Below are 27,138 nucleotides of genomic sequence, written 5' to 3'. Positions count from 1 at the left end.
ACAGCATGCTAGGAGACATCAGGAATCTACTTAGCCCCAGTGACAGGGTTCTTATTGCCAGTTGGCCAAAGGATGATCCAACTCAAACATTTTATCTTAGAGTCTGCTTCCTGGGATTATTCTTGGTACTAACTCTCTTAGATCAAATTCCCTGGAAAAAAGACTCAACAGAGATATGTGTTCAGGAAGTTGACTGGATCCAAGTGTTCTTGGATACAGGATATGTAAAGAGGTGTAAAGGAAGCAGGATTGGGCAAAAGGAGAGATTGATTTGTGATGAGTTGGGTTGGCCAAGAAGTGCATTCGGGTTTTTCTATAAGATGTTATGGAACGAACTTCTTGGCCAACCCAATAGTTGCAAGAAAGGCCTCAGGTGATTATGTGGGGAGCTCTGGAGCTGGGATGGTCATTCAGAGCTGTTCTAATTTGAGGCAGCAAGGCCAAGATTTTAACCAGATGCTAAATTAAGAGTATCTTTTAAAAAAATTTATTTATTTATTTAGTTGCACTGGGTCTTAGTTGCAGCACATGGGCTCCTTAGTTGCGGCACGTGGGTTCCTTAGTTGCAGCTTGTGCGCTCCTTAGTTGTGGCATGAGAACTCTTAGTTGTGGCATGCATGTGGGATCTAGTTCCCTGAGGAGGGATCGAACCCAGGCCCCCTGCTTTGGGAGCGCAGAGTCTTATTCACTGCGCCACCAGGGAAGTATCTTTAAAGATGAAGTGATATTTGAGCAGGTGGCTTTCTTCTATCAAAGGCAATTTCCAGAAGAAAACTTAATTGCAAACAGTCAGTAGCCAACATCCTGGCTGATAAGGGGTATAGATGTCACGGTCCTGGAGGGGGATCTTGGCAGCACACCACAGCATTCACTACAGATGTCATCAGAAGTGGTGCTTTAGCATTCTTGAAATTTTTCTCTGATTTGTGTCATTTTGTTTTAGTACTATTCTTAAAATTGAGGGTCCTCATTTTAAAAAATAAAGCTTCGTCAAAAAAACCAAAACACATAAGCTTTCCAATTTCTAATTTCTAATCATTTCTGTTTCTCTAATTTTTAAATTAAGTTTTCTCAAGATTTGAGGTAATTAGAGAAATTTATTTGATTTTGGAGTACTTTAAAAGAAGTCAGCAGAAAAGTCAGTGTCAGAAAACACTGGTTGCTTAGAGACTACTATACTTCTTGTTTAAAATTAAAAATGCTCTGGTAGGCTGCCCAGATTCCTCCCAAGGGAGATGCCTCCCACCCCAAACCAGGACCAAGGCATATGTTGTCCCAACTGTTGAGAGTTTTGGTTGCCATAGCTCAGAGATGAATTCTTTCTACAGGAATTGCCCTTGGCCAAAGGAAGCCACTTTGCCTATGGTTGTGCCCTATCCCCAATTCCATGGCACCCCTCATCCCATGATTGTGTCATGTGGGGGACAGAGGCTTAGTCCCCTTGCCTCAGTTCAGGACAACTTTGAAAGACCATTGCAGCTAGAGTTCACCATAGGAAAAGCTAAGGCCTCTGCTGCAGTTGCCTTTTACTTTAACACTTCCCTCTGTTCAATTCTTCTTTCCCCTTTCCCTTACTGTATTGTGCCTGAAAGCATTCCCCAATACATTTTCTGCAGGCAAATATCCATCTCAAATCTGTTTCCTGAAAACCCAACCTAAGAAAACATCCTTTTTGTAACTTGATTATGAGAGAAAGGGAAATAAATCCTCCAAATAATGATGATAAAACAGTAGATACATAATGTATTGTGTTCTAAGATTTAATCTTCTAAGATAGAAGGTATATTTCCTATTAAGCATGTCAACACGAAAATATATTTCAGTTGATTATTCTGACTAAATTTTTAGTGCCTGTTATCCAATTGTAATTAAATTTTTAGTGTCTGTTATTCAATTGTAATTTGTTACTGATAATCAGAAAATTTCAATTCTTTCTTCTTTTCCTCTTTACACATGGCTACAGATCTTTCACTAAAATGAGTTTTGTCAGAAGGTTGGGAAAAGGCATTGCAAAGATTTTGAGGGAAATATACCACTGCCATCCCTAAGAAACAAGACAGAAATAAAAAATAAAAATAGTGTTCTCAGAAACAAAATTAGAGTCACGTTGGCAAAGAAATTTAATGTCTCTGAGCATCACTTGTCCTTTCGATGAAGATGACAAAGATGATTCTGTCTGGTTTTTAGACCACGATTATTTGGAAAACATGTATGGAATGTTTAAGAAGGTCAATGCCAGAGAAAGAATAGTTGGGTGGTACCACACAGGCCCTAAACTACACAAGAATAACATCGCCATCAATGAACTCATGAAAAGATACTGCCCTAACTCAGTATTGGTCATCATTGACGTGAAACCAAAGGACTTGGGACTGCCCACAGAAGCATATATTTTGGTGGAAGAAGTTCACGATGATGGAACTCCAACCTCAAAAACATTTGAGCATGTGACCAGTGAAATTGGAGCAGAGGAAGCTGAGGAAGTCGGAGTTGAACACTTGTTACGGGACATCAAAGACACTACAGTGGGCACTCTTTCCCAGCAGATCACAAACCAGGTCCATGGTTTGAAGGGACTCAACTCCAAGCTTCTGGATATCAGGAGCTACCTGGAGAAAGTGGCCACAGGCAAGCTGCCCATCAACCATCAGATCATCTACCAGATGCAGGATGTCTTCAACCTGCTGCCAGATGTCAGCCTGCAGGAGTTTGTCAAGGCCTTTTACCTAATGACCAATGACCAGATGGTTGTGGTGTATTTGGCCTCGCTGATCTGTTCCGTGGTCGCCTTGCACAACCTCATCAACAAAAAGATCGCCAACTGGGATGCAGAGAAGAAAGAAGGGCAAGAAAAAGAAGACGGCAAAAAGGATAGAAAAGATAACAAAGAGAAAGAGAAAGATAAGGAAAAGAGTGATGTAAAGAAAGAAGAGAAAAAGGAAAAAAAAGTAGCTTTTTGTAAATTAAAATCTTATAAATTAAAAAAAAAACCAGGGACTGTGTTTACACCTTTAGCATAAACTTTGGTTTAATGCTCATTCAGTCTAGACTCCACTTCAAAGCTCTTTGAAATCACATTACAGACTTTTGTTGCAGGCAACTTGGCTAAGTAGATAGATGTTCCTAGAACACTTCTTAGGGAAGGACATTTAAAGTACCGGATAAAACATATTTTCAAATGCATGGCTAATTTATGAAGGAAAATATTTGGAGACCAAAATGAGAAAGCATGTATCTAGAGATATAAGCAAGCACAGTATTGGGCATGTGCTGGGTGGGGTTGGGTATGTTATCTGCATTGCCCAGTGGCCTACGTGGGTTTGTTCAGGCTGCACATGTGTAAAAAAGGCAACAAACCTGCAGGCCTGCATCGGTAGCAAGACTACATCAGAGACCCTGCACAGAGTCTGCTCTGCTGGCAGAAGCCACTAGGGCAAGCTCTTCTCAGCTTGCTCAGGCATGACTCCGACCCAGTCCACTGTACCTGCCGCCCGCAGAGGATGTGTATCAGATCCCTGAATGCCACTAAGTGAGGGGCAACTGCCTTCCACCTTTCCCCCTAAGATCTCCCCTCACCGTATGCAAAAATTAATTCCAGACAGCTGGAGCATTTCATTATGAAAGGCAGGACTTAAATACTTTTAGAAGTAAATAGGTCAACTCTGCATAGGAATGGATTCTTAATCAATACATCAAAATAATGAAACATGAAGAAACAGTGATAAATATCATATTAATTTATCACAAGATCCCCCCCCCCAAAACTGAGGAAATGTCACCTCACAAACTGGGAGAAAATATTTGCAACACATATAACCAATAAAGGATAGTGTCCAGAACATGAAAACATCAAACCAATATGAAAAGACAATCTATTGGAGAAAAAGGTAAAAGACATTAACAGACATTTCACAGATGAGGAAAAATAAGCAGCCAATAAACTTATGAAAAGGTGTTCAACTTTATTAGTAATGAGGGCTATGCCAACTTAAACCATAATGAAATACATTTTACACCCATTATATTGGTAAAATTTAAAGGTATTGTAATATCAAGTTTTGATGAAGATGTGATAAACTGCACAGTCACTTTAGAAAACACTTTGGCATAATCTAATGAAGTTGAGCTACTTCATACACTTCTACAACCTATCAATTTTGAATATATAATTTATAATATTTTATAAGTCCTGGTGTGCTTGGATCAGTCTGATTTATATCACTTTTCCTGGGGTCATTTTTAATAACATCTCTTTGCTCTCCCCCAATTTTTTTAGTTTGATGATAAAATTTATGGTTATTCTATCATCATCCTTAAAAATATAGGTAATGATATAAAAAATATGTGATCCACTTAATGAATGCCTATTATTGGGGATTAGGTTTTGGCAATTTCTTTTGTTCTTGATGCCATCTTTTTTTCCTTTTAAAAGTGTGCAGGCACTACAAGGCAATTAAATTCGACTTTAAGATTGGGTATACCATCGGTAGGGTACACATGGTCCTCCCGCGGGGTCTGCTTAAGTCAGGATGACAATTAGGAACCCCTGACAACAGTACTACCTGATCACTAACACAGGGGAGCAGCTGACCCAACCATTCTATTTCTTATTCATCTCTTGGTGATCACATAAATCTTTTTCTGTTTTTCTCAACATCCTGAAACAATTTTTTTTCCTTGAGAGACAAATTTTTTCCAGATTTCCTTAGAAATATTTTCAAAGAGAATTACCCCTAGAGATCACTATCTCAACCTCTAAATCATTTAAAAACACACTTCAGAATCTCCTGAAATTTTTCTACCTACTTCCTTACAAAAGTAATCCCGTTTTTCATGAAATAAAGCATTCTTGAAACAAGTGAACAAAAAACTGTAGTAATCTGGTTACTTCTTATTATGTCTTTACATATTCTTAGTGTTGCAATGTTGTTCCTATATTTTTCACTATGAATGCACGTTTTTCAACCATCACCTGTATAGATTCTGTTCAAATATAACCTAGAGTTATATGAAGAAATGCATTCTGAGTTAGTAAATTGCGGATTGACAATAATTCTAAATAGTGCCACCTTATAGTATTTTAGGGTGATGGCAACCAACCTGTCTTAATAATTCATAACGTGTTCAGCTCATCCAAGTAAACCTCATTTTAGCGTGATGATATTTTACCTTTAGTAAACTCCTTCCGTGGCTTCTTCCATCTTTCCATCCCCAAATACTTATTAAGCCTGCAATTTGCTAATAATAGAAAGATACAACATGTGTTAATGATATAAATGCAGTGTTTCTCAAAGTGCTTGATATGCTCTATTGTACGTTATCTGTCCTTTAGAAATCACATAATTTTCTCATGTCCTAAGACATTTTAGAAAATAGAAATGGTGGCTTTGGCTATATGACAGCAGTAGAATTGTACACCATACAAACTATGTCAGTATATATTATCCTAGCAGTTTTTTTTTTTAACATCTTTATTGGAGTATAATTGCTTTACAATGGTGTGTTAGTTTCTGCTTTATAACAAAGTGAATCAGTTATACATATACATATGTCCCCATATCTCTTCCCTCTTGCATCTCCCTCCCTCCCACCCTCCCTATCCCACCCCTCTACGTGGTCACAAAGAACCGAGCTGATCACCCTGTGCTATGCAGCTGCTTCCCACTAGCTATCTATTTTATGTTTGGTAGTGTATGTATGTCCATGCCACTGTCTCACTTTGTCCCAGCTTACCATTCCCCCTCCCCATATCCTCAAGTCCATTCTCTAGTAGGTCTGCATCTTTATTCCCGTCTTGCCCCTGGGTTCTTCTGATTTTTTTTTTTTAGATTCCATATATATGTGTTAGCATACTGTACTTGTTTTTCTCTTTCTGACTTCACTCTGTATGACAGTCTCTAGGTCCATCCATCTCACTACAAATAACTCAGTTTCGTTCATTTTATGGCTGAGTAATATTCCATTGTATATATGTGCCACATCTTCTTTATCCATCCATCTGTTGATGGACACTTAGGTTGCTTCCATATCCTGGCTATTGTAAATAGAGCTGCAATGAACATTTTGGTACATGACTCTTTTTGAATTATGGTTTTCTCAGGGTATATGCCCAGTACTGAGATTGCTGGGTCGTATGGTAGTTCAATTTTTAGTTTTTTAAGGAACCTCCATACTGTTCTCCATAGTGGCTGTATCAATTTACATTCCCACCAACAGTGCAAGAGTGTTCCCTTTTCTCCACACCCTCTCTAGCATTTATTGTTTGTAGATTTTTTGATGATGGCCATTCTGACTGGTGTGAGATGATATCTTATTGTAGTTTGGATTTGCATTTCTCTAATGATTAATGATGTTGAGCATTCTTTCATGTGTCTGTTGGCAATCTGTATATCTTCTTTAGAGAAATGTCTATTTAGGTCTTCTGCCCATTTTTGGATTGGGTTGTTTGTTTTTTTAATGTTGAGCTGCATGAGCTGCTTATAAATTTTGGAGATTAATCCTTTGTCAGTTACTTCATTTGCAAATATTTTCTCCCCTTCTGAGGGTTGTCTTTATGTCTTGTTTATGGTTTCCTTTGCTGTGCAAAAGCTTTTAAGTTTCATTAGGTCCCATTTGCTTATTTTTGTATTTTTTTCCATTTCTCTAGGAGGTGGGTCAAAAAGGATCTTGCTGTGATTTATGTCATAGAGTGTTCTGCCTATGTTTTCCTCTAAGAGTTTGATGGTGTTTGGCCTTACACTTAGGTCTTTAATCCATTTTGAGTTTATTTTTGTGTATGGTGTTAGGAAGTGTTCTAATTTCATTCTTTTACATGTAGCTGTCCAGTTTTCCCAGCACCACTTACTGAAGAGGCTGTCTTTTCTCCACTGTATATTCTTGCCTCCTTTATCAAAAATAAGGTGACCATATGTGCATGGGTTTATCTCTGGGCTTTCTATCCTGTTCCATTGATCTATATTTCTGTTTTTATGCCAGTATCATACTGTCTTGATTACTGTAGCTTTGTAGTATTGTCTGAAGTCAGGGAGCCTGATTCCTCCAGCTCCGTTTTTCTTTCTCAAGATTGCTTTGGCTATTCGGGGTCTTTTGTGTTTCCATACAAATTGTGAAATTTTTTGTTCTAGTTCTGTGAAAAATGCCAGTGGTAGTTTGATAGGGATTGCATTGAATCTGTAGATTGCTTTGGGTAGTAGAGTCATTCTCACAATATTGCTTCTTCCAATCCAAGAACATGGTATATCTCTCCATCTATTTGTATCATCTTTAATTTCTTTCATCAGTGTCTTATAATTTTCTGCATACAGGTCTTTTGTTTCCTTAGGTAGGTTTATTCCTAGATATTTTATTATTTTTGTTGCAGTGGTAAATGGGAGTGTTTTCTTAATTTCACTTTCAGATTTTTCATCATTAGTGTATAGGAATGCAAGAGATTTCTGTGCATTAATTTTGTATCCTGCTACTTTACCAAATTCATTGATTTGCTCTAGTAGGTTTCTGGTAGCATCTTTAGGATTCTCTATGTATAGTATCATGTCATCTGCAAACAGTGACAGCTTTACTTCTTCTTTTCCAATTTGGATTCCTTTTATTTCTTTTTCTTCTCTGATTGCTGTGGCTGAAACTTCCAAAACTACGTTGAATAATAGTGGTGAGAGTGGGCAACCTTGTCTTGTTCCTGATCTTAGTGGAAATGGTTTCAGTTTTTCACCATTGAGGACGATGTTGGCTGTGGGTTTGTCATATATGGCCTTTATTATGTTGAGGAAAGTTCCCTCTATGCCTACTTTCTTAAGGGTTTTTACCATAAACGGGTGTTGAATTTTGTCGAAAGCTTTCTCTGCATCTATTGAGATGATCATACGGTTTTTCTCCTTCAATTTGTTAATATGGTCTATCACATTGATTGATTTGCGTATATTGAAGAATCTTTGCATTCCTGGGATAAACCCCACTTGATCATAGTGTATGATCCTTTTAATGTGCTGTTGGATTCTGTTTGTTAGTATTTTGTTGAGGATTTTTACATCTATGTTCATCAGTGATATTGGCCTGTAGTTTTCTTTCTTTGTGACATCTTTGTCTGGTTTTGGCATCAGAGTGATGGTGGCCTCCTAGCATGAGTTTGGGAGTGTTCCTCCCTCTGCTATATTTTGGAAGAGTTTGAGAAGGATAAGTGTTAGGTCTTCTGTAAATGTTTTATAGAATTCGCCTGAAGCCATCTGGTCCTGGGCTTTTGTTTGTTGGAAGATTTTTAATCACAGTCTCAATTTCAGTGCTTGTGTTTGGTCTGTTCATATTTTCTATTTCTTCCTGGTTCAATCTCGGAAGGTTGTGCATTTCTAAGAATTTGTCCATTTCTTCCAGGTTGTCCATTTTATTGGTATATAGTTGCTTGTAATCTCTCATGATCCTTTGTATTTCTGCAGTGTCAGTTGTTACTTCTCCTTTTTCATTTCTAATTCTATTGATCTGAGTCTTCTTTTTTTTCTTGATAAGTGTGGCTAATGGTTTATCAATTTTGTTTATCTTCTCAAAGAACCAGCTTTTAGTTTTATTGATCTTTGCTATCATTTCCTTCATTGCTTTTTCATTTATTTCTGATCTGATCTTTATGATTTCTTTCCTTCTGCTAACTTTGGGGTTTTTTGTTCTTCTTTATCTAATTGCTTTAGGTGTAAGGTTAGGTTGTTTATTTGAGATGTTTCTTGTTTCTTAAGGTAGGCTTGTATAGCTACAAACTTCCCTCTTAGAACTGCTTTTGCTGCATCCCATAGGTTTTGGGTCGTTGTGTTTTCATTGTCATTTGTTTCTAGGTATTTTTTGATTTCCTCTTTGATTTCTTCAGTGATCTCTTGGTTATTAAGTAGTGTGTTGTTTAGCCTCCATGTATTTGTATTTCTTACAGATTTTTTCCTGTAATTGATATCCAGTCTCATAGCGTTGTGGTCGGAAAAGATACTTGATACGATTTCAATTTTCTTAAATTTACCAAGGCTTGGTTTGTGACCCAAGATATGATCTATCCTAGAGAATGTTCCATGAGCACTTGAGAAGAATGTGTATTCTGTTGTTTTTGGGTGGAATGTCCTATAAGTATCAATTAAGTCCATTTGTTTAATGTATCATTTAAAGCTTGTGTTTCCTTATTTATTTTCATTTTGGATAATCTGTCCATTGGTGAAAGTGGGGTGTTAAAGTCCCCTACTATGATTGTGTTACTGTCGATTTCCCCTTTTATGGCTGTTAGTATTTGCCTTATGTATTGAGGTGCTCCTATGTTGGGTGCATAAATATTTACAATTGTTATATCTTCTTCTTGGATTGATCCCTTGATCATTATGTAGTGTTGTCTTTGTCTCTTGTAATAGTCTTTGTTTTAAAGTATTTTTTCTGATATGAGAATTGCTACTCCAGCTTTCATTTGATTGCCATTTGCATGGAATATCTTTTTCCATCTCCTCACTTTCAGTATGTATGTGTCCCTAGGTCTGAAGTGGGTCTCTTGTAGACAGCATATATACGGGTCTTGTTTTTGTATCTATTCAGCCAGTCTATGTCTTTTAGTTAGAGCATTTAATCCATTTACATTTAAGGTAATTATTGATATATATGTTCCTATTCCCATTTTCTTAATTGTTTTGGGTTTATTATTGTAGGTCTTTTCGTTCTGTTGTGTTTCCTGCCTAGAGAAGTTCCTTTAGCATTTGTTGTAAAGCTGGTTTGGTGGTGTTGAATTCTCTTAGCTTTTGCTTGTCTGTAAAGCTTTTAATTTCTCCATCAAATCTGAATGAGATCCTTGCTGGGTAGAGTAATCTTGGTCGTAGGTTTTTCTCTTTCATCACTTTAAATATGGCCTGCCACTTCCTTCTGGCATGCAGAGTTTCTGCTGAAAGATCAGCTATTAACCTTTTGGGGATTCCCTTATGTGTTACTTGTTTTTTTTCCCTTGCTGCTTTTAATATTAGTTCTTTGTATTTAATTTTTGATAGTTTAATATGTGTCTTAGCGTGTTTCTCCTTGGATTTATCCTGTATGGACTTTCTGTGCTTCCTGGACTTGATTAACTCTTTCCTTTCCCATATTAAGGAAGTTTTCAACTATAATCTCTTCAAATATTTTCTCAGTCCCTTTCTTTTTCTCTTCTTCTTCTGGGACCCCTATAATTTGAATGTTGGTGCCTTTAATGTTGTCCCAGAGGTCTCTGAGACTGTCCTCAATTCTTTTCATTCTTTTTTCTTTATTCTGCTCTGCGGCAGTTATTTCCACTATTTTATCTTCCAGGTCACTTATCCGTTCTTCTGCCTCAGTTATTCTGCTATTGATTCCTTCTAGAGAATTTTTTATTTCATTTATTGTGTTGCTCATCTCTGTTTGTTTGCTCTTTAGTTCTTCTAGGTCCTTGTTAAACGTTTCTTGTATTTTCTCCATTCTATTTCCAAGATTTTGGATCATCTTTACTATCATTATTCTGAATTCTTTTTCAGGTAGACTGCCTATTTCCTCTTCATTTGTTAGGTCTGGTGGGTTTTTGCCTTGCTCCTTCATCTGCTGTGTGTTTCTCTGTCTTGTCATTTTGCTTAACTTACTGTGTTTGGGGTTCGTAGTTCCCATAGTTTTTGGTGTCTGTCCCCAGTGGCTAAGGTTGGTTCAGTGGGTTGTGTAGGCTTCCTGGTGGAGGGAACTAGTGCCTGTGTTCTGGTGGATGAGGCTGGATCTTGTCTTTCTGGTGGGCAGGTCCATGTCTGTTGGTGTGTTTTGGGGTGTCTGTGGCCTTATTATGATTTTAGGCAGGCTCTGTGCTAATGCATGTGGTTGTCTTCCTGTCTTGCTAGTTGTTTGGTATAGGGTGTCCTGCACTGTAGCTTGCTGGTCGTTGAGCGGAGCTGGGTCTTGGCGTTGAAATGGAGATCTCTGGGAGATTTTCACCGTTTGATATTACGTGGAGCTGGGAGGTCTCTTGTGGACCAGTGTCCTGGACTTGGCTCTCCCACCTCAAAGGCACAGCCCTGATGCCTGGCTGGAGCACTAAGAGCCTGTCCTCCATGCGGCTCAAAATAAAAGGGAGAAAAGAAAGAAAGAAAGAAAGAAGAAGATAAAATAAAATAAAGTGAAATAAAATAAAGTTATTAAAATAAAATATAATTATTAAGAAAAAAAATTTTTTTAAGTAATAAAAAAAAAATGGACAGACAGAACCCTAGGACAAATGGTAAAAGTGATGCTATACAGACAAAATCACACACAGAAGCATACACATACACACTCACAAAAGGAGAAAAAGGGAAAAAATATATATATATATCATTGCTCCCAAAGTCCACCTCCTCAATTTGGGATGAATCGATGTCTATTCAGGTATTCCACAGATGCAGGTACATCAAGTTGACTGTGGAGATTTAATCTGCTGCTCCTGAGGCCGCTGGGAGAGATTTCCCTTTCTCTTCTTTGTTCGCACAGCTCCTGGGGTTCAGCTTTGGATTTGGACTCGCCTCTGCGTGTAGGTCACCTGAGGGCATGTGTTCTTTGCTCAGACAGGACGGGGTTAAAGGAGCAGCTGATTTGGGGGCTCTGGCTCACTCAGGCTGCGGGGAGCGAGGGGTACGGAGTTCGGGGCGAGCCTGCGACGGCAGAGGCTGGTGTGACATTGCAGCAGCCTGAGGCACGCTGTGCGTTCTCCCGGGGAAGTTGTCCCTGGATCATGGGACCCTGGCAGTGGCGGGCTGCACAGGCTCCCGGGAGGGGTGGTGTGGATAGTGATCTGTGCTTGCACACAGGCTTCTTGGTGGCGGCAGCAGCAGCCTTAGCGTCTCATGCCCGTCTCTGGGGTCCGTGCTGATAGCCGCGGCTCGTGCCCATCTCTGGAGCTCCTTTAAGAGGCGCTCTTAATCCCCTCTCCACTCGCACCGGGAAACAAAGAGGCAAGAAAAAGTCTCTTGTCTCTTTGGCAACTCCAGACTTTTTCCCGGGCTCCCTCCCGGCTAGCTGTGGTGCACTAGCCCCCTTCAGGCTGTGTTCACGCAGCCAATCCCAGTCCTCTCCCTGGGGTCTGACCTCCGAAGCCCGAGCCACAGTTCCCATCCCCCACCCGCCCTGGCGGGTGAGCAGACAAGCCTCTCGGGCTGGTGAGTGCTGGTTGGCACCGATCCTGTGTGTGGGAATCTCTCCGCTTTGCCCTCCGCACCCCTGTTGCTGCGCTCTCCTCCGTGGCTCCGAAGCTTCCCCCCTCTGCCACCCGCAGTCTCTGCCCGCGAAGGGGCTTCCTAGTGTGTGGAAACCTTTCCTCCTTCACGGCTCCCTCCCGCTGGTGCAGGTCCCATCCCTATTCTTTTGTCTCTGTTTTTTCTTTTTTCTTTTGCCCTACCCAGGTACGTGGGGAGTTTCTTGCCTTTTGGGAGGTCTGAGGTCTTCTGCCAGCGTTCAGTAGGTGTTCTGTAGGAGCAGTTCCACGTGTAGATGTATTTCTGATGTATTTGTGGGGAGGAAGGTGATCTCCGCGTCTTACTCTTCCGCCATCTTGAAGCTCCTCCCCCATCCTAACAGTTTTTAAAGCTCTTTCTAAGAGTGTTAGAACTATTATATTTCCATACCCTTTAATATTATGGCATGAAGATCAACTGAACTAAATCCAACTGACCAAATTGCATAGTTACATACAATTCTACCTTGAAATATAGAAATCCCATTTGTATAAAAATATATTTATATAAAATATATTTACTTTATATAAAACACTGCAGCTTAAAAAGATTCGTAACCCAATGGCAGAGCCATGCCCAGGGAGGGTCAGAATTGTTCAGTTCAGGAGGTCTTGGAGGCTTTTGTTTTTGTTTGTTGGTTTGTTTTTGTTTTCAATTCCCATTTATTTTTGGCTTCTTGGAGAGTTATCTCAAAAACAGAGAGGGAAATGTTAACTGGACATGTAGGAGGAGTGGGCACGAGAAGGAAATATAGGGTTACCCGGAACGGCAGAAATCTAGGTTCCCCAGAGTGGAAAGAGGAGACATTCAACAAACAACAAATATTTATTGAGCGCCTATCATATACCAGGCAGTGTTCTTGAACCACCCCCCCCCCCACCAAAAAGAAAAAGCAAGATAGAGGCAGAAAACACAAATTCTGAGGGAGAAGAAAGGGGCAGTTGGGGAAGAAGGCTGAGGGGACTGAGAAGCCTGCGGTCATGGGGCCTCGGCCTTAGGCCTCCTCTTCGGCCTCCTCACCGAAATCCTCCTCCTCTTCTGCAGTGGCATCCTGGTACTGCTGGTACTCGGAGATAAGGTCGTTCATGTTGCTGTCAGCCTCGGTGAACTCCATCTCATCCGTGCCCTCACCTGTGTACCAGTGGAGGAAGGCCTTCTGGTGGAATATGGCAGTGAACCCCTCTGAGATGCACTTAAACAGCTCCTGGATGGCCGTGCTGTCGCCAGTGAAGGTGACTGCCGTTATGAGGCCATGGAGTGGGATGTCGCAGACGGCCGTCTTGACGTTGTTGGGGATCCATTCCATGAAGTAGCTGCTGTTCTTGCTCTGCACGTTGAGTATCTGCGCATGCACCTCCTTCCTGGACATCCATCCACGGAAGACAGCAGCCACAGTGAGTAACTGGCCATGGCGGGGGCCACAGACAGCCATCATGTTCTTGGCATCTAAGACCTGCTGGGTGAGCTCAGGCACAGGGAGGGCCCGATACTGCTGGCTTCCACGGCTGGTTAGAGGGGCAAAACCAGGCAGGAAGATGTGGAGATGTGGGAAGGGCACCGTGTTGACTGCTAGCCTGTGGAGGTCAGCACTGAGCTGGCCAGGGAAGCAGAGGCAGGTGGTGACACCACTCGTGGTGGCCGAGACGAGGTGGTTCAGGTGTCTGTAGGTTGGCGTGGTCAGCTTGAGGGTGCAGAAACAGACGTCGTAAAGGGCCTTGTCAATGCAGTAAGTGTCATCAGTGTTCTCCACCAGCTCATGGACAGAGAGGGTGGCGTTGTAGCGCTCAACCACAGTGTCGGACACTTTGGGTGAGGGCACCACACTGAAGGTGTTCAGGATGTGGTCAGGATATTCTTTACAAGTCTTGCTGATGAGCAAGGTGCCCATCCCAGAGCCCATGCCCCCTCCCTGCGAGTGGCTCAGCTGGAAGTCCTGCAGGCAGTCACAGCTCTTGGCCTCCTTCTGAACCACATCCAGGACCGAGTCAACCAGCTTGACCCCCTCTGTAGAGTGGCCCTTGGCCCAGTTGTTGCTTGCCTCAGACTGACTAAAAACAAAGTTGTCTGGTCTTAAGATCTGACCTAAAGGACCTGAGCGAACAGAGTCCGTGGTCCCTGGTTCTAGATCCACCAAGATAGCACGAGGAACAAATTTGCCACCTGTGGCTTCACTGTAGTACACGGAGATGCGGTCCAGCTGCAGGTTGCTAGCCCCGTGATAGGTGCTGGTGGGGTCGATGCCATGTTCATCACTGGTCACCTCCCAGAACTTGGCACCGATTTGATTGCCACACTGACTGGCCTGGATGTGCACAATTTCCCTCACTGTTAAAGTTTAATCTTTTTGCTCACCTCAAAGTGTGTACGGGGCAAGAAAATGGTACGTAATTAGTTTTTCTCTGCTGCTGGTCGCAGGCTGGAAGGATGGGATGGGCCCTGGAGGCTGGAACAGTGAGGTTCTAATGTGGCGGCAGGAAGGTTCTGAGAGAGCTTGGAGACTTTTGCATAAAGGCTATGATTTTATTGATAATTTTGCCCATGTCATAACCTAAGAGGGTTAATATAGGGCTTTTAAAATTTTTAGGAAACACAAAGATATACTTTATGTCTCACTGGAAAGATAATTTGTTTGGCAGCAATATTGATTACCACTTAACTGAGAAACTAGGTTTGTTCCAAAAGGATTTCATAGCACAAGCTTGGGAATGTTCCCCCCTCCCCCCTCCTTTTTTGTATGAAGAAAGAAAAAAAAATCATTCTCAAAGTCACTTCAAATGTAAGTTGCCAGTTTAAAAAAGATCAGGAAAGAAGAAAACATGTTGAAGAGCACTGTGACTGTCTTGAATCACATTTCTAAGGGCGTGACACCAGTGACATGATGGCTTTCGTGTTATTAGACTACGATGGGAAATAACCACTGAATTCTGACTGAGATAAACCGTCAAAAAGTTAAGTGTTTCCCATATCAAACTGTCAACTAAAGCATCTTATTTATCTCCTGCTTCTTCCTTTGGGAGGCCAAATGTGGGTGAATGCGAGTGTGACATTGGAAGAGACTTGACTTGGTCTTACCTTTCAAGGCTGAGCAGTTTCACTTTTTCTGCTAATTACAAGACAACTTCAAATAAGTTTTGCATCTTTTTTCCAGATTTATTGAGATACAATTGACATATAATATTGCGTAAATTTAGGGTGTACAACATAATGATTTGATATATGTATACGTTGTGAAATGTTTACCACTGTAAGATTAGTTAACCCATCCATCAACTCACATAATTACAATTTTTTGTGTGTGTAGTGAGAGTGTTCAAGATTCACTCTGTTAGCAACTTTCAAGTGTATAATACAGTATCGTTAACTACAGTCATCATGCTGTATCTTACATCCCCAGGATGTATTTGTCTTATAACTAGAAGTTTGTGCACTTTGACTGTCTTCACTCATTCTCAGCCCGCACCCCCAGCCCCAGAAACCACCATCTATTCTGTTTCTATAATTTTTTTTTTTTAGATTCCACATATAAGTTAGATCATATATTTGTCTTTCTCTGTCACTTATTTCACTTAGCATAATATCCCAAATTTGCTTCTATCATTCATTTTTTCTTCTAATGAATACATGGATGTTGTGAGAATAGCATTCTAGGTATTAATATATTAATATTTTTCTCTGATTCCTTTCCTATTCCATCAGCCTGTTTTGTTGGACACTGGGAGGTGACTAAAAGGGAACATTAGAAAAAAAAAAAAAAACCTGACAAGGAGATGTTTACAATAAAGCCAAGGAAAGTAGGGACAATTGCAGTAGCAACATTTAATTCTTAACACAATCAAGGAAAAATAATTCTGAAAATGGCAAATTTCTCCTTGCTATAGATATGGCTCTCAGGAAGGATATACTGGGCACTTACGGCACGTAGAAGGACTGAGTTTGGTCTCGAAGTTTACTCGACTAGGTCATCTTTCTTTCTACCCAGGTGTCTTTCAGTGAAAGGAGAGAATGGCTTTCAGGCCTGATGCTATTTCTTCCCATTCTGTAATTTTTAGATTTAATCAGCATTTTAAACCTTCACCAAAAAGGAAACTCCATGTTTAAATGGTCTTATTGGCAAATCCTACCAAATATAAAAAGAAAAAATAATGCTAATTTGACACAAAGTCTTCCAGAGAATAAAAAGACTAACTGCACCTCAATATGTTTATGAGGCCAGTATAACCTTAACGCCAAAACCTGAGAAGGTTGGTATAAGGCAAATATCAGGCCAATCTCATCCATGAACTTTGCTAACATTGTTTTAGAATTTCGTTATCTAACTAAATCTGGCAATATATGAAAAGGATATTATATCATGATCAAATAGATTTTAACCCAGAAATCAAAGTTTGGTTTAACATTTGCAAGTCAATTAGTGTGATTTACCACATTAACAGAATAAAAGAGAAAAATAGATACAGAAAAATAATTTGATAAAATTCAACATCTCTTTATGATAAAAAACTTCAGCAAACCAGGAATAGAGGGAAACTTCCTTAATCTGGTTATGGACATCTGCAAAAAGCATACAGCAAGCATCATACTTAAAGGAGAACTGTTGAAAGCTTTCCTCTGGACGAGGAATGAGACAGGAAAACCTTACAGAAGTAAGGTTCTGTAGGCAAAGAAAAATTAAAAGCTATAAGGATTCAAAAGAAAGAAATGGAAATGTTGTTATTCTTATACAATGTAATTGCATACATTGAAAATCCAAAACAGTCTACAGATAAGTTATGAAGTTAATAAGTTTAGCAAGTTTCCTGGGTACAAGTTCAACATATAAATTTTTATACGTTTCTACATAACAGAATAAAGTGTTTATTTGTGGTGGCATTAAAAATATAAAACTCTTGGATATATATTTAATGATAGATACGTAAGGCATCTACACACAAATCTGTAAAGCATTATTGATAGAAATTAAAGACATAAATCAATGGATGTGTGTACCACGTTCACTGATTGGAGGACGCAGTATTGTACAGATGTCGGTTCTCCCCTAATTCATTTATAGATTTATATCACAACCAAAACCTGAATGAGTTTTTCATTGTTACTGTTGTTAAAGTTAACAAGCTGATTCTAAAATTTATGTGGAAATGCAAAGGGCTAAGAATATCCAAAATACTCTTAAAGCAGAAGAAAAACATGGACAACTTGTACTACTGAATATCTGGGCTGAAAGCCAAAATAATTGGCAATAGATCAGTGGAACAGAACAGAGAATTTAGAACTAGACACACACAAACATGAACTCTTGATTTGTGATAAAAGTTGCAGTATAGAAGAGAAGTGGAAAGATGGTCTTTTCAATAGATGGTGCCAGGTCAGCTGGCTATTCACATGGGAAACAAATGAAACTTGATCCCTATTTTGCACCATAATTAAGTCCAGTTGGATAGTAGAGCTAAATGTAAGTAGTAAACTAATAAAATGTCTAGAAGGTAACATAAAACAAGATCTTCATGATCTTTCCATGTGGAAAGATTTCTCAATAAGAGACAAAAAGCATTAACCATAAATGAAAATATTAATAAATCAGACTACATTAAAGTTAAGAAATTGTAATCATCAGAAGACACTATTGAAGAAAGTGAAAGGTAAACCACATAGTATGAGAAGACATTTGCAATACATGCAGTTGACAAAAGTCTCATTCCCAAAATATAGAAAGAATTTCTAGAAATCAGTGAGAAAAAAAGACACTGATAATTCAATAGAAGAATGCATTCTTGAAGAGGTACTTCACAAAGACCATCTCCAAATGGTCAATAAACATATGAAAAGGTGTTCAACTTTAAGTCATCAGAAAAATGTAAATTAAATCCCCTCAAGATATCACTACATATTCAATAAAATGGCTAAAATTTACAAAGACTGATGCAGAGCAATTGGAACACTTTATACCCAATTGGTAAGAGTTAAAGTTGATAAAATGCACTTTAGGAAATTGCTTAACATTATCTACTAAAATTGTATGTATCCATAACTAATTACTTAATATCCAATTGTACTTCTAGCAATAAGACCAATAGATATTGACACAAAAATACATGTTTAAGAATGTTCATGGTACCATTATTCAAAATAGCCACAAGCTGGGAACAACCAATACTTGACAACAGTAAGAAGGATAAATAAATTATGCATATTTATACACTCAAACACTCTCCTGCAATAAACTTTCATGAACTTCAATTACATGTAACAACATGAATCGATTTCAAGAGAAGAGGACAGACGCACAAAAAATATATATTGTTGATTCCATTTATGTAAAGATTGAAAATAGGTAAACTAATGGTGTTAGAAGTCAGGATAGTAGTTACCCTTAGGGAGGAGGAGACATGAGTGGACTTCTCTTCCTCGACCTTGGTGATGTTTACATAGTTGTGTTTGCTTTGTGATAATACATGGATTGATATGTGCGTATACATGTTATTCAGACTCTGAACCAATTCTCTCCAATGCCTGGGTCCAAGCCACCATCATTACCATCATTTCTCACCCGACTTGCTGCAGTAGTTTCTTGATTTCTTTTTCTCTGCTTCTACTCTTGATCCCCTTTAATGTGTTCTCAACACAGTAATCAGAATGTTCCCTTTAAAAATAAGTCAAGTTATATCACTCTGCTGTTCAAAATCCTGCAATGGCTCCATGTTTCACACAGTGAAAAAGCCAAAGTCCTTACACCCACCTGCGAGAACCTGCATTATATGGTCTGGTCCTCAGTTCCCTCTGTGTAGTCATCTCCAGCTCCTAACCCCCAGCTTGCCCACCTCCTCTGTCTCCCCACTATTCCACGTTGCCCACTCTGGCCTTTTTGCAGTTCCTGGAACACCAGCGTGCTGCTTCCTCAGGACCTTTGCAGTGTTGATTCTCTAGTCTGGCATGTTCTTTCTCGAGAGATCTGTGGGCTCTCTCCCTCCAAGTCTCTTGCAGATGTGACATGTTACCCTTACTGCCCTATTTAAAATGTTACCTGTCCCAGTCCCATTAGAGCTCCCAGTTCCCCTAACCCTGCCTTCATTCTTATTTTTTACAACACGTATATCTCTCTAACGTACTATATTATCCTTTTATTTTTCATCCTTATCATTAATTTTCTTTCCTTGCTAGAGATAGAACAACACATTTATTGTCTGTCACTTCCTTCAGGGACCCTTGTTTCATTCACTGATACATCTCAAGCAGTTAGAATACTGTAGGTGCTCAACAGATATTTGTGGGATGAATGAATGAACGTATTGAATGTCTAACATGTGACAGGAATTCTACTAGGCGCTGGGGGTGTAACGCTAAGCAAAACCAGAAACAGTTGCTGCTCTCATAGAGTGTTTGCCAATCTGAGAGACAGTTATCATATACCATAAACAAATGCTTAGTTACAAAGTGTAATTAGGGCTAAGCATGCCTTGAGAATGATCACTGAGGAATCAATCTTGGTCTGAAGGTGGGTCAGGGAAGACTTCCAAGAGAAAGTGATGTTTGAGCTGAGATATGACGAAGATGGGTAAAGTGATTCTTGAGGTAAGGCCCAGGTCTGGACATTTTAAATAAAACCCCCCAGATCTTTCTAATGTACAGGCAGCATGGAGAACCATTCTATACCGGGGCTTCTAAACCAACTATAATGTATGTACAGATCACTTGGGAATCTTGGTGAAGTTCAGAAGCTGCCTCAGAGGGTCAGGTGTGGGCCCTGAGATGCTGTAGTCCTGTCGCGCTCCTGGGCATGCAGATGCCGCTGCTCTGCAGACGACATATTGACAAGCAAGCCTCTAGCCTCTGGCCCTACAGCACCTTCTCATGACGACAGTGTTTTCTAAATTATCAGCTGATTGAGTCCTCCCTCTTTGCTTCCTCCATATGGACTCCACATCCTGAGAATCTAAATATTTCAGCTCAGCAACGTGCATGTTGTTCAGCCACGTCCAGACGGGCTGGGTCCTCACAAAGGGCAGGGATTGTGTCCAGGTCATCCTTGTGTCCTCTGCCTAATCCACTGTGGCCGTGATAAATGCTCAGTTAATTTCTATTAAACAGTACTACTGTCTCTGTCCAGGCAGTTCCTTTTCTTGACATATTATATGTATAAAGGATGATTTAAATTATCCTTTGAAATGCACTATTCATTTTCACCTTGCCATGAATATAAATGACAACATTTATATTTACAATATGCCTGGTCAAACACATGTTCGTGAGAAAAATTAAACACAATAAATGTAAAAACACATCATAAATTATGGAATGTTATGGAATTTTGGATATTACCATTATTATTATTGTAATAATAGAAAATATATTTTAACATTATTTATAAACAACATTTATATTTTTAACTGAGCTTCACGGTATTTTTAAGAACTATGGGGAGAAGTTGAGTTTTTAAAAATAGGATACTATGGCAAGTTTATTAGATAAGAATATATAATTTTACCGTGGAATGTATGGTTAATTTTTTTCTTTTTTTTTGAGATGTGTGCTAATTTTACAGGTTTGTTGCAAGCTTTTTAAAATTTATTTATTTATTTGTTTTTGGCTGTGTTGAATCTTCGTTGCCGCGCACCGGCTTTCTCTAGTTGCAGCGAGCAGGGGCTACTCTTCGTTGCGGTGCGCGGGCTTCTCATTGCGGTGGCTTCTCTTGTTGCGGAGCGTGGGCTCTAGGCGCGTGGGCTTCAGTAGTTGTGGCTCGTGGGCTCAGTAGTTGTGGCTTGTAGGCTCTAGAGTGCAGGCTAAGTAGTTGTGGTGCATGGGCTTAGTTGCTCGGTGGCATGTGGGATCTTCCCGGACCAGGGCTCGAACCCATGTCCTCTGCATTGGCACGCGGATTCTTAACCACTGTGCCACCAGGGAAATCCCAGTTGCAAGCTTTTAATAGCAGGGATTTTAATAACTAATTTTGAATTAGTAATTATTTAGCACCTATTATTGGGTTTTGAGTTCACAGGAATGTTAAGGACCTATGGAAATGATTAGGAAAATGGTCAAGGGTATATCAGAACACTGATGTTTACCTCATGTGGAAGGGATAATGCTCCCATGAGAGATCTGACCTATTTTGGCCAAAGCCTCGTACACTGATTTTCTATTTAAATCAGAAATCCAATGAACTGATACTGTAAAATTAAAACAACAGAGGTAACACTTATCAAGTGCTATTCTAGGCACTTCACAAGTATTAACTCATTTAAAAGGCAATTATTATTATTAGCCCAATTTTACAAGCTAGACCCTGAGGCTCAGAGAGGCTAATATTGAAAGTTATCTCCCCCTAGGAGGAGAGCATGTTTGAGACACCACAATAAAATTAGAATATTTCAGAGAGCCATGGAATGGAGGGGAAAAAAAGCAGCTCGGGAATCTGACAGATTCACATAAGAATCCTGGTTCTGCCATGAATTCCGTGTAAATTCTTGGGCAAATCACTTAACCTTTCAGGACCACAGTTCTCTCATCTACAAAATGGGATAAAATCATGTAGCCTACTTATTTTCCTTATGCCTCTTCTACCCAACTAAGCTAGAAAGTGGGTATCAAGACCAACAGACTGAGACCTGTCATCATAATAGGTATCCTTCTAATGCCAACATTATCAAATTAGGCAACAATCTTGCCTCTCTCCCTTTCTTCCTTCCTACCTGAGTAACTTATCATTCGTTATGTACCTGTTTCATGTCAAATGCTTTACATACATAGACTAAGCTTTTCTTTTTTTAAATTTCTTCTTTTTTTCCCCCCGTTATTTTTCCCCAACAGTTACATGAAAGATGTATTGGCAACCCTAAATTACAGAGGAGGTAGGCAGGGGTCTGGTCTAGGTTGTCACTGCAAGTCATGCAGGAGTGCTTGGACTACATACTTTAAGTGATAAAAAACTAGGACAATGTTAATTTCAGCATGGGAGGGACATGTTTGTTTATATGTTTTAGATATATCACTCGGGGGTTAGTAAGGAGAAGGGATTTGGAGACAGTGTTAATATTAAAGTTGGGATGGCTCATCGGAAGGCAACAACCACAACCACAACCACGGCTGCTGTTTATAAGATGTGTCAGCAACTGTGCTAAGCACTTTCCGTGTAGAGCCTCACAGCAACTCTATGAGGAAAACAGTATTTAACTTCATTTAACATATAATAAAATGGAAGCCCACGGACATCAAATAACTACACCTCCATACTTTTTGAGTTGACATCCAAATTTTTCTTCACATGATTATTAGATTCAAATATGTAGTTTCTTGCATATTGTAAAATTGTTAGTTTAAAATAAATATTTAATACCCATTATGATGCATTTAAACAATATATGAATATGGATGAACTTCACAAACATGCTGAATAAAAGGCAACAGAAAAAAAAGCACATACTGTAAGATTTCATTTATATAAAATTCAAAACCAAGCACATCTTAACTAGGATTTTGGAAGCAAGGATAGTGGTTAACTTTGGGGTGTCAGGATGGGGGAGTACCAGGTGTTTGGGGGGTGCTGGTAATGTTCTTATCTTAATCTGGGTGCTGTTTTACATAATCACTTTGTGAAAATTTACTGAACTACCCTTAAGATTTTTATACTTTTCTGAATATATGCTGAACAGATGCTATACCTAGATTAAAATTAAAGAAAAATCTCATGAATAATCTGCTCTTTACTTCCATTTTCTATTATTTCTTTACCTCTTTTTAAAAAATATATTTATTTATTTATTTTTGGCTGCTTTGGGTCTTTGTTGCTGTGCGTGGGCTTTCTCTAGTTGCGGTGAGCGGGGACTACTCTTCGCTGCAGTGCATGGGCTTCTCATTGCCATGGCTTCTCTTGTTGTGGAGCACGGGCTCTGGGTGGGCGGGCTTCAGTAGTTGTGGCACGTGGGCTCAGTAGTTGTGGCTCGCGGGCTCTAGAGCACAGGCTCAGTAGTTGTGGCGCACGGGCTTAGTTGCTCAGCAGCATGTGGGATCTTTCCAGACCAGGGCTCGAACATGTGTTCCCTGCATTGGCAGACAGATACTTAACCACTGCACCACCAGGGAAGCCCTTCTTTACCTCTTTGAACCTGTATTTCTTTTGCTCTAAATTTTTATTTTATATTGGAGTGTAGTTGATTAACAGTGTTGTGTTAGTTTCAGGTGTACACAAAAGTGATTACGTTATACATACACATGTATCTATTCTTTTTCAAATACTTCTCCCATTTAGGTTATTACAGAGTATTGAACAGAGTTACCTGTGCTATACAGTTGGTCCTTGTTGGTTATCTATTTTAAATATAGCAGTGTGTACGTGTCAATCCCGAACTCCCAATCTCTCCCCCCCAGCCCTCCCGCCCCTAGTAACCATAAGTTCGTTCTCTAAGTCTGTGAGTCTGTTTCTGTTTTGTAAATAAGTTCATTTGTATCATGTTTTTAGATTCCTCATATGTGATATCATATGATATTTGTCTTTCTCTGCCTGACTTACTTAGTATGATAATCCATAGGTCCATCCATGTTGCTGCAAATGGCATTATTTCATTCTTTTTAACGGCTGAGTAATATTCCATTGTATATATGTACCACTTGTATTTCTATTCAATTTTCCTCATAGAATTTTTTATTTAAACTTTTAAAAAAAATTTTTATTAATTAATTTATTATTTTTGGCTGTGTTGGGTCTTCGTTTCTGTGCGAGGGCTTTCTCTAGTTGTGGCAAGCGGGGGCCACTCTTCATCGCGGTGCATGGGCCTCTCACTATCGCGGCCTCTCTTGTTGTGGAGCACAGGCTCCAGACGTGCAGGCTCAGTAGCTGTGGCTCATGGGCCTAGTTGCTCCGCGGCATGTGGGATCTTCCCAGACCAGGACTCGAACCCATGTCCCCTGCATTAGCAGGCAGATTCTCAACCACTGCGCCACCAGGGAAGCCCCTCTTCATAGAACTTCATCCTAACTGAAATAAAAAATTTGATTATTTTGTAACCACAATGCTCTAAGTCTTATTTTTTTCTTCAGGATTGAGTTATCCTTAAGATTATTTTTTTTATTACTACACAATTGGTAATAAATATATTTTACATTTTGATATAAAATTATTAAACATTAGAAGTAAATGTTATTAGAAATGCATTTTAAAATCAGGTGGATAGCTTTTTCTTGGGAGTGAGTACTTGGAATAAAAGACTGTTCAATATCAATTCTATTCCCACTGTGGTTGTGAGCATATGGAATGGATCAGAAGGCCTGAAAAGGAATGAACGGAATTTGTTTATTTTTCATAACAATTGCTCACAATTATTTGAATTCACTCTGAGTTGGATACCAAAAGCCAAAGTAATATGTCACCAAAAATTATTTTTAATAATCTGTCATCATGAAAAGTTCTTCTTCAATTTTGTTGAGAGCAAAGAATTGTGAAAGAATTTATAAAATAACTTTTATATTTATTCAGCTTCTGAATTTCTGGTCAGCATAACAGAAAGTTTCCCTGAGACTCATCAAGTAACTGTTAATTGTACCTGTTTCTCCTTCATTTAAAGGCACTTTTGAAAAACTACTGATGTATTCAAAAATTGTTGGGAACACTGAAACACTGTTAATTTCAGTATACCTTTGCCAATACAGTAATTTTTTGGTAAACTGCATTTATTGTATCACATGCTTTAAATATTTTTTCATCAAAACTTTGGAACTACAGATTTAACTCATTCAAATTATAGAACACATCTGTCACATAACCAAATAGGCAAGGCCAGTTTTCATTATCAAACCAATTGACTCAATTAGGCTTACTTTCTCTCAGACAAATCTGACCTCATTTATCAATTCAAATAAATGTGTTAGTACACATTCCCTGACATCTCACTTCTTCATGCCCATTTTCAGATAGACAAGTCATAGAGCCTTACTAAGAGTTTGTTGCCTAAATGAAGAAACTTTCTACTACTTTTAGTATTTCTTACCCGTACACTCTATGCTTTATTCTCTTAGGCTCTTCTTTAATAGCGATGCATTTTTTGGTAAATAAGTGAGTGATGGAAGAGATGAAGTCCTTAAACTCATTATCACTCTCTCTGCTGCACTGTGTAAAACATCGAAATCCATTACTTCCCTACAGAAGCCAAAGCCACCTACTTCTATACCACACTTGGCTTTTAACAGAAATAAGTATAAGATAAAGAAAAACATGAGGCCTAGTAAAGATGTATGAAGTCTTGATTAAAGGCTTTAGAACCCATATTTTTGAATTTTGTCTTTGTGGCCCTGGGGTTTTTTAATATCTCAAGGCATTGCAATACAGTAAAATTAGGAGCGAGAGAGATTTTATTTACCTATCTACCTATGTTTATATGTATGTATTTGTGTATGTATCTGTTTATGTGGGAAAGGACAAATGAGAAACTGAGAAAAGTAATGTGGGAAAGGAGAACTGTCATGATGCCTTCCATCTAAAACCATTCTCAGATCAGTTTTGTAAAAGAACATATATGGAAGTTGAGGGTCTGGAAACCATACTTAAAACCATACTTGGTTGTGTATCCTTTGGAAAATCATTATAAACTCTCAAGGATTCTTGTTCTCTTTGTGAAGAATGCTGATGTAGAATTGTAGATTAGGAGGTCAACAGAGTCCAGAGTGGAGCAAGGAAGGTGACTGAAGTAGCTCATGGAGCCGGCAGTTATGAATGTGAGTGTATTAGGAAGGGGACAGAGGCCTGGTTTGGGTCAGCAGTGGGTGGGGCTGATAGTATTCGGTAACTTGAAATTGACCCTATGATGGTAGAAAGCAGTAGATTGTGTGTGCGGAAAGTAGTAGGAGGTCTAACTTTTGCTAGAAGGAGCCTCATATGAGTCAGGGTGTGGTAATTTGATATAATGATCGATTTGTGGGGGAATAGGGTAAGAAATTTGAGGATCAGGAAGGGGATGGCAGGGATATTTCTGTCACTGGAGATTGTACTAGGACTAAGGGGATGGGAAAGGAAAACATTTTTGTTATATTCCTATTTATGTCCAGCAGTATTACATACACAGTAAATACTCTGTTAATTGATTTACTTAACTAATTGTTATTTAAAATGCTTAAATTGTTTTTCTTAATTGTTATTGATAAATACTTGTTAATTGATTTGCTGTATCACTTCATAAGCAACATAATTAAATTCTCTGTTAAAATCACTGACAACTCAGGAGTCGGAAATAGGGAAAGTGACTCTATTCATCACAAATCAAATTATTTGATTTATTAAAGAAATTAGAATTTGGAGAATATTTCATCCTGGGAAATTATAAGGTAGTCAAATAACCTCTATGTAGACTAAGTTACTTCAATTTCCACAATCAAGTTACCCAATAGTTGACTTTTGATAGTAGTTTTGATAATAGACTCTGTGTTAAACAGTATCTGAGAAACACCTTTTCTATTACTCTGCATCTCTCTAAGGAGACCAATATTATGGAAAATAAACATGGAAGGAGGTTCTAAGAAAGAATGAAATTGTGTATATGCCTTAATTAAAGCAAGGTTTTCTCCTTCAGAATTCGTGTTAACCTCTAAAAGTATGAGAGAAAATACACAAGAAAATATGAATGCAGTTACACACACCTTGGGAGTTTCCCAAAGGAGAAAAAACTACTCTCATTAGTTAGCAAAGATAAGAATAGAAATAATGGTTTTAAATTTGAACAAGAGGAAATTTGAAAGAATGGAGAAAAATTTAGCGGTAAGATCAGCTTGGAACAAAACCAATTGTTGGAAAAGATGATGGGATCAAAATCATGTGAAACCTTAAGGTTGCAGCTTGTCAAACATCTATAGAAGAAGGATGCACTAGTGTCCTTAATACTCTCTAAAGGCACAAGTGAAGAAAACAGGTGAGAGCAGTGAGCAGAGGGACAGAGAGGGTTTACATCCCTGGCCCCAAGGGACCTTC

General features: G+C 39.0%; 2 protein-coding genes across 2 annotated transcripts; one reads left to right on the top strand and one right to left on the bottom strand.

The window, feature by feature from the left end:
• Positions 1-2,150: 2,150 nt before the first annotated feature.
• LOC132363690 (26S proteasome non-ATPase regulatory subunit 7-like) lies at positions 2,151-2,942 on the top strand (the record flags this gene model as incomplete). Its single annotated transcript, XM_059919384.1, has 1 exon — positions 2,151-2,942. A coding segment is annotated over exon 1 (735 nt), but the record flags the coding sequence as incomplete, so codon positions are not given.
• A 10,249-nt stretch (positions 2,943-13,191) lies between these two features.
• Positions 13,192-14,517, bottom strand: LOC132363689 (tubulin beta chain-like). The gene is made up of 2 exons (XM_059919383.1): positions 14,380-14,517; positions 13,192-14,121 (listed from the first exon to the last, which is right to left on the bottom strand). The coding sequence occupies exon 2, from the start codon at positions 14,095-14,097 to the stop codon at positions 13,192-13,194; it is 906 nt and encodes a 301-aa protein (XP_059775366.1). The 5' UTR covers positions 14,098-14,121; positions 14,380-14,517.
• Between the last annotated feature and the right edge of the window lie 12,621 nt (positions 14,518-27,138).

This window comes from Balaenoptera ricei, chromosome 3, assembly GCF_028023285.1.
Source record: "Balaenoptera ricei isolate mBalRic1 chromosome 3, mBalRic1.hap2, whole genome shotgun sequence".
In the NCBI taxonomy this organism is placed as follows: Eukaryota; Metazoa; Chordata; class Mammalia; order Artiodactyla; family Balaenopteridae; genus Balaenoptera; species Balaenoptera ricei.
Note: the sequence above shows the minus strand (reverse complement) of the source record. Positions and strands in the feature narration are given on the sequence as shown.